At 45.3% G+C, this 13299-nt stretch overlaps 1 protein-coding gene across 1 annotated transcript; it reads left to right on the plus strand.

The window, feature by feature from the left end:
- The first annotated feature begins 421 nt into the window (after positions 1-421).
- On the plus strand, positions 422-11973 carry LOC133141463 (uncharacterized). Its single transcript, XM_061262036.1, has 18 exons — positions 422-474; positions 1271-1481; positions 1886-1945; positions 2235-2368; positions 2762-2915; positions 3605-3681; positions 3913-4046; positions 5152-5255; positions 5987-6194; positions 6981-7042; positions 7735-7864; positions 8277-8307; positions 8767-8889; positions 9112-9274; positions 10174-10229; positions 10500-10701; positions 10764-10850; positions 11815-11973. The coding sequence occupies exons 1-18, from the start codon at positions 422-424 to the stop codon at positions 11971-11973; spliced, it is 2148 nt and encodes a 715-aa protein (XP_061118020.1).
- The last annotated feature ends 1326 nt before the right edge of the window (positions 11974-13299 follow it).

Below are 13299 nucleotides of genomic sequence, written 5' to 3' on the forward strand. Positions count from 1 at the left end.
ATAAAAAAAAGACAATGTTCTTTTTACCCCATCAGGGAAGAAGGCTCGCACCTTTGATCTGGAGGCTATCTTTGAGCAGACCCGGAGAACAGCAATCGAAAGGAGCAATAGAGCGTTAGGTGAGTGAGATTCTATGCATTTGAGCACAGTGTGAGTGTAGCTAACACAGTTGTGTGTGTGTGTGTGTGTGTGTGTGTGTGTGTGTTTGTGTGTTTGAGTGTGAGTGTAGTTAACAAAATTGTGTGTGTTTGTGTGTGTTTGTGCGTGTGCGCGAGTGTCTATGTGTGTGAGTGTGGTTATAGTTAACACAGTTGTGTGTGTATGTGTGTGAGTGTGGTTATAGTTAACACAGTTGTGTGTGTGTGTGTGTGTGTGTGTGTAGTTAACACAGTTGTGTGTTGCCTAGAGGAAAGACGACAGGATGAAGCCCAGCAGAAGGAAGCAGGGAGTTCTCAGAAGAGCAAAGTCAGACCGGTAGCTGCATCCACCTGCAGGGACAAACCTGCAGCAAAAACCTCAAGGTAAATCATTTAAATGTGCTTCAACACGGACAGTTAACGCCAGGATATAGGCTGCTTGTACAGGTTGTGAAACCTGGAAGTGAAATGGACAAGGTTGTTTTCAAGATTTTGAGATGAAAGAAAGCAAACACCCTTTCATGAAGGCTTTGTAGGTGGTTTGGTACTTTGCATGTAAAAAAAAGGTCCTTACTCACCTTGATAGAAGTTATGCAGTCGACTGCAGCCTGTTTCAGGCATATGTTCAAATCTCCATTATCCTGAATTGAGCAGAAATGCAGAAATTATTATTTGCATTCTGAGTTGGGGAAAAAGGTTGATTGCCTTGATAGAACTTGAATGTAAAACCTTATAAGGTAAATGTAAAACCTGGGCGACCGGTTAAGATACATGATTGGGACACACAAGATCGGTGGTCCCCGGTGTAGCCACAATAACATCCGCCCCTTGAGCAAGGCCCTTAACCGTGCATTACTCCAGGGGAGGATTGTCTCCTGCTTAGTCTAATCAACTGTACGTCTGTCTGGATAAGAGCTTCTGCCAAATGCCAGTAATGTATAATAGCCCTTCAGGTTTTTCTACCCAAATAGTTGTCCTCACAAACATGTATTTTCTTCTCCTCAGAAAATAGGATTTTTCTGCCAAGATAAATGTCCTCACAAAAAGGTTTTTTTCTGCGCAGATAACAGTGTCCTCACAAAATGGCCGCATTGCAGTTGGAGAATAGCCACTGACGTCCTGTCTTCCTGCAGGCCGCAGGAGAGTAGCAGCAGTGGGGACAGCAGCGATAGTGGTTCTGATTCCGACTCCAGCTCCGACCTCATTGGCCCCCCCATCCCCTCCAAGCTTGCTACCCACGGAGATCCCGACGACATTGTGGGCCCCCCACTTCCTCCGGGGTACAGAGGCAGTTTGGCGGACGATGATGATGACGAGGAAGACATGCAGGACGAAGACGATGACGTATGCGTGGTTTGGTATCGTCCTGGCTAAATGTTACAAACTGGTTCATTCATAACATTCATAAACTATACATTCAAACTTTAAATGCTTGAAGTGCAGGTCTATGGCATGCTTTGATATAGCAGATTTGGTGGTTCTTGTTCACATGATTAATATGTGCTTGTTGACTTTGCATAAATGTTAAATGAAATGCATTGGTTCTACCATTGTATTGTAAGCCAAGTTTACATCATGGCAGGGCCGCGAGGCATGATTCTTGGTGCCCATATTGGTGGCCATTTTGTTTAGTTTTTTTGTTCCTGGGTTCAATTGCTGTACGCCATTTGTATTTATTACTGTGCATTCTGGGTATTGAAGTAAAGTTTACAAGCCCATCGATGTTCTCTTTTTTTCCTTTCTCACAGAACCCAGTCAAAAGAATTCCAGACACGCATGAAATCACACTGCAGCATGGCACAAAAACGGTAAGACATCCTTTCATACTGTAAAAGCCATGCCAGGAGATTCAGTCATTGACTCCAGGGAATCATTAGCTACAAAACCTGTTTGCATGTTCTGTAATGTTTACCTTTATCAGAATGTTTACCTGTGACGGAATGTTTAATGTTTACCTTTATCAGAATGTTTACCTGTGTCCGAATTATTCATGTTTACCTTTGTCAGAATGTATATCTGAGATGGAATGTTTACCTGTGGCTGAATGTTGAATGTTTACCTGAGATGGAATGTTTACCTCTCACCTGTGACACTCAGGTATCCGCTCTGGGCTTGGACCCCTCGGGTGCTCGGCTGGTTACCGGGGGATACGACTATGATGTGAGATTTTGGGACTTTGCCGGGATGGATGCTGCTCTGCAGGCTTTTCGATCCCTGCAGCCCTGTGAGTGGTACGTTCAGTTATGTATTTTTCAATATTATCTAAATATTTTTTCTGTATCTATTAGCAAGACTCCATGTGTCACACCCTTTGTTAGTTTGTTTCTTTGCAAGTGTTGGTTTAGCTTAGCTATGTATTGGTAGCTGCATCTCTTTCAGGTTAGCTAGTTGGCCGCACAATTACGTACTTGATAGCTGCATGTTGAAGAGCCATGAAGAGCCATTTCTCTCTAAGATGAAATTGTCGATCCAAGTTTTTGCTTTTCTTGATTATTTATTTCTGCAAAATTGGCAATGACCGAAATATTGTTCCATTTAAGTTTCTCCAGTACAATTGTACACGGTGGTCTCTCTAGTTCTGCTGTAAATGGCAGCTTCTCTCTCTCTCTCTGATCTCCCTACAGCCACCAGATAAAGTCCCTGCAGTACAGCGTCACGGGCGATGTCATCCTGGTGGTTGCAGGCAGTGCTCAGGCTAAGGTCCTGGACCGGGATGGCTTCCCGGTTCTGGAGTGCGTGAAGGGGGATCAGTACATCGTGGACATGGCCAACACGAAGGTACGGTCATCGCCAAGAGGGTCCCTTTCACCCATAGAAGAGTAGGACCAGGGGGGCAATGTCGTATCGCAAACCTCTCTTGATATTATCTGAGGATTCGACCTGACGACATCGGAACCAATCGGATAACACGCTGGACAGACATCTTCCTTTCTGGAAAATAATTTGTCAGTATTTCTAAATGGCATTTTGTAAAACTTAGTTATTTGGCATACAGCTTTTCTCATAATGCATGGAAACTACGAGCACTCTTGTTCCTTCCCAGTGTCCTTTGCGATGGGTCATTGGTTTTCCACCAAGAGGAACAATTTAGAGGCGGGATGCACCAGTGAAATGTTCTTGAAATGGAGACAGAGCGAGTGATATTTGGTCCCAGAATGACAACGCTCGCTCTGTTTGTTGTCTAGACTTCATTGAAACAAACGTGTTCTATAGATTTATTTCTTGTCATTCGGCTGTTCATTTGCTAATGTTGCTTCATGTTTGGATTGGGTGTAAGTCAAGACCTGTTATAACAGTAGTGACCAGTACTTCCGCATTTGAATGTGTAGTTAGGAACATTGAAATGACATTTTTCTGGTCTTACAGCTTAAATGGTTAATATGTGTTCTGTTGCTTTATTCTCTGACATATTTCCATTGCCAGTGAAACGCTATTGAAGTGAGACATTTTTCTGACCCCTGAAACAGGGTCACACTGCAATGTTGAACAGTGGCTGCTGGCATCCAAAGATCAAGGAAGAGTTCCTGACGTGCTCAAACGATGGGTGTGTAAGAAGTCATACCCATGTAATCACCATGCATGAATATAATCCCACAATGAGTGCTAATAAGTGCTATTACCAGGCATGTCCTCAAAGTGGCATGGAGACGAAAATGAAATTCATGATTCAATTGGCACTTTATCATTTCATTTTCATGTTTTTCATTGCGTTTATTGCACCGTTCCACAGCCAGGCACTTATTCATGTATGTTTAAACCCCTCCGCTCCCCTCAGTACGGTGCGTACCTGGGACCTGAACTCGGAGAAGAAGCACAAGTCCGTGTTCAAGCCCCGCTCCCTGCAGGGTAAGAGGGTCACCCCCACCTGCTGCTCCTACAGCCGGGACGGAAAGCTCATCGCGGCCAGTCGTAACTGTGATATTCCACAGAGTATCTGAACTGGAAGAGGTAGAGACAGAGACAGACATGGGTAGAGCAGTACACCAGTACAGCCAGGAGGGGGCGTTTGGCTCTGAACCGGAGAATAGGCCCATGGACACTCACAGAGGCCCCGAGGATGACACGACTGACCTTCCTGAGCCAGAGGGTGAGTCCAAAACTCTGCCTTCCAGGCGTGTTTAGACTGTTGGTATAACAGCATAACAAACATATTTATCTGAAAAAACACAAGGCTGCAATTTGTGCTGTCTTTGCGGATTCCTCTCCCTGATATGGAACGTCTGAAAATGTATCTTGTTAAAGTCGAGGTTTACACAGATGAGTCACTTCAGCATAACAGGCAACTTGCTGGCATCAGATTAACCAGCAGGGGTCGCCTAACAGCTGGGCCTCATCTTGCAACAGCGACCCCCAATGGCTGATGCGGGACCTGCAAGTGCACATGGTCATGATTTGTTTTGACAAAGATTTTTTAATGCTATTTTATTTGCTCGCTCTTATTTTATCTCTGTGAAACACCTTGGTTTTTTATTTGCAATAAGTGCTAAATGTTTACGTTTATTGCTTGCTCTGCTCTTATTCTCCTTAGCTACTATCAATTTCTCAATTCATTAGTGGCCCACTTGACTCCAATAGGACACCAAATTATATTTTAATTATACCAAATTATAAAATAAGTCCTATTCGTTTTTATTTAATTCATTAAATTCTGGTTTGAGACATTCTGACTTAAGCTTCAGGTATTCTGCTATGCCTCAAGGACCGTACATTAAATATTGATTGCAAGGATTTGAATGGCATTAATCCTTCTAGGTTCTTTCATTCCAGCAATCGCTTAAAATGTGCTGTTGTCAATGGATAAAACTGTGCACATTTAGTCAGTGACATTGAAAAGGCAATACTGATATTCTATGAATTGTAATGTTACATTTGATATGTGGTGAAAATACATGTGGAAATGAGTCAGGCCTGTGTGTAGTTGCGCTTTAATGGTGGAGCCCGTGGTGGTGGCTGGAGGCCTCCACTGCCGATGTTCCCCTGGTCCGGCAGGGTTTGTAACGCTGTGGTCCTGTAGGTGAGAGCAGGAGAGAGGACGCTGTGTACACTTCAGGCTCCGCCTCCTGCATCTCAGTCCAGATCAAGACCGTCTCCCGGGGGCCGAGGCCTGCCCATGAGCAGGTATGACTCAGCCGGGGACCGTCAACTCCGGCCCTCAAATCCAAATCCAGCCCGGGTTTTCTTCTAATTACTGCTAATGATTGGCCGGACAGTCTTCACACCTGACTCCCAGGGTTGCTGATCCCTGCAGTTGGCTCAACTCCAAATGAAAAACTCTTCAGTTGTAACGGACCAGTTTTTAATAATTTGAAGAGTAGGTTCTGTAATGTTTTGGAATGTTTTTTTTATGTTCCCCCGGGAGGCTGAGAGCACGGTCCAGCAGGGACCGGACACGGTCAGATTGACTTTTTTATTCATTAAATAGCATTACTTGCACACCTGGGTAAATTTCATAATTGTTTTGGATTTAAACACTTTTCTGTGCTCAATTGATCTTGCCTGTTGCAATTGAGCCAACCAGAAAAGTATAGAATCCAGAACAATTACGTAATTGACCCAGGTCTGATCACTCGTATGTTGTATATGGTCATACGCTGGCCATGTATGCTTGTATGCTATGCTATGCTTAACTGAGCTCTTCTGGTGTATTGAAACCTATGAAATACTCTCAAGAAATGTGAACCCCACCTTCTGGTCCTCTTGGTTAGCCCAATTGCACCAGGCAAGATCAATCGAGCACAGAAAAGTGTTTGAATCCAAGACAATTACTTAACTGAGCCTGGTCTAGTAGCTACAGGCCTACTGGACATGGCAATTATGTGTCCAATAACATGAAGAATGGCTTCCCTCAGGTCAGCGCAGGACGACACTTCATCAACGTGATTAATCTGGAGGACGAGGATCTGCTGGAGCACCTGCCCTCCCGCCAGGCTTCTGCCTCCCCGACCGGGCCGACCTCCACCCCCGTCTCCCCCCACACCCACCGGCCTGGAGCTCCTGGCCCAAATCACACCTCCACTGAGCAAATGACTGTGGAGACTGTGCTCGACACACAGCTGGGTAACTCTAACCCTGACCTTCTAAACACAACTCTAACCCTTCAGAACATTGAGAAATTACTGTGGAGACTGTGCTAGAAACACTGCTGGGTAACTCTAACCCTAGAGCTCCATCCACACCAAGAACTATAACTATGAAGCTAACTATAAAAAGTTTGTTTCTTTTATCGTTCTAACTGAAGTGGATGTCCACACCACAACTATAATGACAACGATAATGATGGACGATTTTGTTGATCACTTTCAGAGTGATTTTTTTTCCAGCTGCATAAACGATTGATACACAGACAGCCAATCGAAATCCATCCAGATTTACAAGGTGTCATGTTCAAAATGGCAGATGACAGAGCCGGGAGGCTATTTACAGAAAGTTTTGGTTGATCAGCATGGATACTAACATCGTTATTGCAGGAGTTATAGTTTTTGGTGTGCACGGGAATACTGAGTAAATGACAGTGGAGGCCATGGTAGACGCACAGATTCTCCAGTGCCTGTGACACTGAATGGTTCATTGTATGTGTCAGTTTGCTTCTGCTTGGCTCACAGCCCATTACAGATGCTACTCTCATACAATTCAGTAAGCCTTGAAGCTTTAAAAGTAATTTTTTTTTTAAAGTTCCGTTTTTTAGGTTGCCATTATTTAGGTTGTGGTCAATGGTTTCATTGAGTTACTTTTGAATATTCATTTTATTTTGAAAATACATGAGGACAATCTCAAGTTTGCAGCCTGATTTGTCGTTTGTCCCGTGGGCTTGTATTGTGTCTGTAATTTCACTGGCGAATTCAGGTCTGCACGCCTCCTATCTATTGCCGTGTGTTACACCCGTCTACAAGGCACAGCTTCGCTCTGTAATTTCACACCGGGAATGATCCGTTTGCTTCTTTCAGAACCCAGTGAGAGGCCCAGTCCCCCTGTGATACCGGGCCTGTGGGGCATCTAGGATAAGGAGCCACTCGGGCTACTCGTGGAGATAGAGGTGCGTAGCCCACCCCTGCTGCCCGGATTACGATCTCCCAGGAATTTGAAAAAGGATAGACTCTTTATTCAAAGTCCAAATGAGGCAACACTACTGTGGGAATGCTAATGCTAAATGCTAATCCAATAGAATAACAGTGAAGGCACTGGTCCTGGTGTTGGTTTAAAAAGATTTGCTGTTGTGAATGTGTTAAACAGATGTTTTGTTTTGTCTTGTTTTTCCTGCTTACAAATTCAGTTTAGTGTCGCCCACCCGATGAGTTTGCCAGAATTATTTTTTGGTGTGGGGCAGAAGGGGTTAATCGCAAGCCATTTTGTTGGTAGGCCACACACAAACTTTAATGAACTAGGAATCTCTGTTCTTTTTCGAATAAAACTTAAGTGTCAAAAGTCTTCATACTGTCACTTCAGCACGTGTTAATGCTTTTTTCTTGTCTAAACTGGTCCTATGACCAAGTTATGATGCCGTTTAAACGTATCGCCCCCATCCGTGCCCACCCGACTTTGTGTCTGTGCTGTTTCTAGAAGTTTCTGTCCGATACGATGTGTGTTTGTCACCCTCCAGCCTCTCAGCCTCCCCAACTCTTCGCGTCTCGGTCTGGGCCTCAGGGACTCTTTGGGCCTCAGTGTGAGCTTCAGGGACGTGGAGGAGCAGAGCACCAGCAGCAGGGGTGGTGTGGGAAGATCAGCAGACGGTAAGAGGCAGCGTGCATCGTCGCAAAGCCACGTTAGTATACAATGCTGTGTTTTCAGTAGCCAAAGCAAAATCCCAATTCTTTTAGAGGGGGATCTCATAGCTGTTACCTGTGCTGCAGGTGTGAGGGTCCAGTTTATTAGTTCCTTTTCAGGAGCTCTTTCCTGTTTTCATAGCTGTCCAATCAGGGTATCCCGTCAAATGTTACCTTTAGGCCTTTAAAGGGTTTCTGGACTTTCTCACTGTGTCACTTGTGCCTAGTTAAGTAATGAGGTGAAATGACAACAATTAAATTTAGCCTTTCATTTAATCTCTGCATTGAATGCCACAACTTTGTCAGAGCAAGCTACCTGCTAGCCTCTGCAAGACATCACTTGTTTACTGAGGGCTAAAATTGTACATTTCTTTTGCAGCTTTTGATTCCATGATGGAAAGGTCTGGAAAGTATGTGTGTGCTGCATTCAATCCATATACTGTGTGCTAAAGTAGAACACTCTGTCCCCCTTCCACACACTCTCATTGATATAGCGCCTTTATCCAAAGCGCTGTACAATTGATGCTTCTCATTCACCCTTTCATACACACACACACACACACACACACACACACACTCACACTCCAACGGTGATTGGCTGCCACACAAGGTACCAACCAGCTTGTCAGGAGCAATTGGGGGATAGGTGTTTTGCTCAGGGAAACTTTGACACAGTCAGGGCAGGATCGAACCGGCAGCCCTGGTGCAACGACTGCTCTTACCATCATGAACCAATGTCGCCCCATATCACCATATCAGGACAGTATCACACACTATCCTGTATCGCACACGATCCTGTATCACATACTATCCCCATGTTACACACTCTCCCCATTTTGCACCGTTTCACCCAGCCTCTGACCTCTCAGGTTTTCAGACGGGCCTCTGGACCTGAGTGACACGGGCGACACCCTGACAGAGTTGGGCGGGCTGAGAGGTGCCTCCACCTATTCACTCGGCCCATCAGACTCACTGAGAGACAGGTTTCTCAGGTAACAGCCCAGTGGGAGCCAATCAATACTCCTAATCACTCAGCATATTCCAGTCACATACATGATGCACAACTGTGTGTTAGCAGGTCGCTGGTCGAACGTTTGACGATGTTAAAACGTCCCGATTAATTTCTGGTTAATTTCAGACTTGAGTCAAATCCATCATTGTTTTGGATTCAAATACTTGTCTGTCTGGTCTGGTTCATCTCTACTCTGTAATAGACGGGGTGAGCAGAACAACATGGGGGTGGAGGAGGAGGAGCAGCGAGAGGAACTGCGGGCATGGATGAAGAAGAAGCAGAAAGAAAGGATTGCAGAATACCGCAGACAGAGGGAGGAGAAGAGAGAGCAAGAGCACCGGCCCTTCACACCTTCGTCCACTCAGGTCAGGCTGTGCATCGTGGTCCCAGCCGACCCTGCTGACCCTGCTGACTCTGCTAACCCTGCTGACCCTGCTGACTCTGCTAACCCAGCTGACCCTGCTGACCCTGCTGACCCTGCTAACCCTGCTGACCCTGCTGACCCTGCTGACTCTGCTGACTCTGCTAACCCTGCTGACCCTGCTGACTCTGCTAACCCTGCTAACCCAGCTGACCCTGCTGACCCTGCTAACCCTGCTGACTGTGCTAACTAACCCTCCTGTCCCTGCTAACTCAGCTAACTCAGCTAATCTGCTAACTCAGCTAACTCACAAAACAGCCAGAGAACTGATGAGAACAAAACTGGGTTTTTGTCATAAACTTATCAAAGTATTTTAAATGCAAGCAGCCATACAACCATGCACCCTTCTCCTGCCGAATGGCTGAAGCTAAGCAGGTGTGGGCTTGGTCAGAACTTGGATGGGAGACCTCCTGGGAAAGTTGCTGCTGGAAGTAGTGTTGGTGGGCCAGTAGGGGACGATCTTCCCTCTAGTGAAATAAATCCCAATGCCCCAGTGCAGTGATGGGGACACTGTGCTGTCGGAGATGCCGTCTTTCAGATGAGATGTTGAACTGAGGTCCTGACTCACTGTGGTCACGACCCCATTCTATTATTATTTTTAATATTATTAAATATGGCTAGTTTTTTTTCTCAGGGTCTGCATATGTCTGAAAATAATATCAGACCTTGACTCAACTGTCTCTGACCAAACCTAAGGTTACTGGCCTGACCCAAGGTACACTGAATAACAAGCCGTGTCTTTAACGCTACCTTCCTTTAATTAGTCATTAATATGCTTCAAATAGGCTAAATAGTGGTCTAAATAGTATTGTATGTATTTACGTTAATCTGCTCTGTCTACAGAATCTGACCTCCAGAGATCTTTCTACCAACAAGAAAATGAAGGAAAAGAAGGAAAAGTGAGTGCTTCATGGAACCATTTTACCTTACAGACTCACTTTTGACAAACTGTACCCACAAATATATATATATATATATATATATATATATATATATATATATATATATATTCATGTGCAAATATTCACCAACATAACTGCCATTTTAACTCTTAATGAAGATTTTGTGTTCTTGTAGTTTGTACTGTCGGCACTTCTGATCATGGCAGCCATTTTGGAGCACTGTATGTGTCGAGGTCTGTGTGTTTAATGTTGTTTGTTGTCGAGCAGGACATTGCTGCTGGAACACCACACCCTCAGAGCCCGAGAGGCCTGTAGCTTGATTACAGAGCTGCTCAAGCCGTCCCCAGCCCTGCCCACCCTCACCAAGGCCCAGCCCTCACAAAGCACCAATCAGAGCAGCCGCAGGCCCAAGGCCCACCCCTCACAAAGCACCAATCAGAGCAGCCGCAGGTCAGCAGCTTTCTGTGCCGTTATTACCTTTAAAAGTATTAAGGACGCTGTGCACTCAAAATATGATTTCTTTATAAGGAGGTAGAGGAGGAGAATGATGACGAGCAGCTCCTGAGCCCATGGAACCCTCCTCTGGAGATCCGACGCTTGCTTGGCCTGGACAACCAGGTCAGACTTGACTACACCTCACTACACATCTCCATTAACCCCCACAAACATCACTGTAGTCTTCATCTGCATTAACCCCCACAAACATCACTGTAGTCTTCATCTGCATTAACCACCATACACATGACTGTAGTCTTCATCTGCATTAACCACCATACACATGACTGTAGTCTTCATCTGCATTAACCACCATACACATGACTGTAGTCTTCATCTGCATTAACCCCCACAAACATCACTGTAGTCTTCATCTGCATTAACCACCATACACATGACTGTTGTCTTCATCTGCATTAACCCCCATACACATGACTGTAGTCTTCATCTGCATTAACCCCCATACAGATGACTGTAGTCTTCATCTGCATTAACCACCATATACATGACTGTAGTCTTCATCTGCATTAACCACCATACACATGACTGTAGTCTTCATCTGCATTAACCACCATACACACCACTGTAGTCTTCATCTGCATTAACCCCCATACACATCAGTGTAGTCTTCATCTGCATTAACCACCATACACATCACTGTAGTCCTCGTACTGTCTAGACCACAGATATCAACTCCAGTGCTGGAGGGCCACAGTGACTGCTGGTTTTTAGGTTGTTCCTGGCACCAGTGGTTCATTCAAGTCATTGATTGGCTAAATAATCCACACATCTTGTTCTCAAGGCCACAATTGGCAGCTGATTGAAAGCCCCACAGTCACTGTGGCTCCCTGGGAATTTAGTTTGACACCTTTAGATACATCCATATCCTTCATGTGGGGGGATATGTCTCCTTTACATACCTAATTAAGGCTTAAAGGTTTTTATATTCAATCATAACAATCTCGGCCCTGGTTTATCCCTGGCTTTTTGGAGATGGATAGATCTTTGTAAGTGGTTGAATACTAATGCTCTTCATGGGTGTAAGTGGGATAGGATGTCACCCTGGTGTATGGTGCTCTCTCCTCAGGGCTCTGTGGAAGAGCGGAGTGGAGCTCCAGGGAGTGGAGCTGGAGTCTGGCTGAAGGGGCTGGACAGGGACTCCCCCTCTGAGAGCACTGGCAGTATCCTCAGCAAACTGGACTGGACCGCCATCGAGAAGATGGTGGCCGAGGAGGACCAAGTCTGATCCAAAGATAATTTATATTGTGTGTGACAGTTAAACTGTCACATCTCTCAGGTTTACAGCTGTTGAATTGTAATATGAATTTTTCTATTTTGTTTTGGTACTTTAAGTGCTCTGTACTGTCAGTAAATACTGTAAATGTGATTGTGGGTGTGACCTTTAATGTTTTTTGAATGTGTGATTGAGTATCAGTCACAAAGAATGCCATAAATCTCTTTTAAAAATGATGCCTTATACAAGGAGCCTGTGGTGGTGCTAGTGCCATTGGTGTTTCCAATAAAACATTTTAAAACCAACATTTAACAGATTGGAATGTCCTTAAAGATGGCGGACAGACAAAGTCAGAGGAGATAAAGACTGGAATGAGCCCCAGGCGTTTGCACCAGACCATACTTGTCTGTGCTCAATTGATCTTGCCTCTTGCAATTGAGCCAACGAAGAGTACCAGAAGGCAGGGATTGCCATTTTTTACAGTATTTAATAGGTTCCAATACACCAGACAAGCTCAAAGAGGTGTAGAAAAGTATGTGAACCCAAAACAACTACAAATTTGAACCAGGTCTGGTCAGCACCAGGGACCGGTCAACTCGTCACCGTCCTTCTTGGTACTGCTGGAAGTGCCAAATTGCAGGAAGAGGGAGGGGAGCAGGCCAAGCCAAGTGATGCCCCAGGGGACTGGATTGCACCAGGGGCCCTGGCCCTTATCTGGATCCACATCTCAAGCCTCTCCCCCATGATGGAGGTGCTCTTTATGGGGAGGTGAGCCCAAGTGCTGCACAGCACGAAGGCACAGATTTCAGATGGTCATAGACCCGTTCCACTACTCCCTGTTCACCCCGATAGACAACCATACAGTATGACTACGAGGGCGACATGGCTCAGGCAGTAAGAGCAGTCGTCTGGCAGTCGGAGGGTTGCCGGTTTGATCCCCTGCCCGGGCTGTGTCGAAGTGTCCCTGAACAAGACACCTAACCCCCAAATGCTCCTGACTAGCTGGTCGGCACCTTGCATGGCAGCCAATCGCCATCGGTGTGTGGGTGTGTGTATGAATGGGTGAATGGGTGAATGAGAAGCATTAATTGTACAGAGCTTTGGATAAAGGCGCTATATAAATGCCAATCATTTACCATTTACGACTGGAACAGCCTTCCTCTCAGGAAAGACCCGAAGGCTTTCACAGTGGTTATGCCCCCTTTTACCGATGATAGCAAAATAATCCATGACTGTATCACATGGTACATTGGACAGTTGAGTACTTTGATTGTGCCAAGGGCACCTGGCCGGTAGCGCCATAGGGTGATGCTTGCTATATGATTGGTGATTGAGTTT

This window comes from Conger conger, chromosome 12, assembly GCF_963514075.1.
Source record: "Conger conger chromosome 12, fConCon1.1, whole genome shotgun sequence".
Classification (NCBI taxonomy): Eukaryota; Metazoa; Chordata; class Actinopteri; order Anguilliformes; family Congridae; genus Conger; species Conger conger.

Coding starts and splice junctions, on each gene's coding strand:
- LOC133141463 (XM_061262036.1), top strand. CDS start 422: ATGAAGCCCAGCAGAAGGAAGCAGGGAGTTCTCAGAAGAGCAAAGTCA. Junction 2,369..2,761: donor TCCCTGCAGCCCTGTGAGTG/GTACGTTCAGTT, acceptor ATCTCCCTACAG/CCACCAGATAAAGTCCCTGC. Junction 10,851..11,814: donor TGCTTGGCCTGGACAACCAG/GTCAGACTTGAC, acceptor CTCTCTCCTCAG/GGCTCTGTGGAAGAGCGGAG.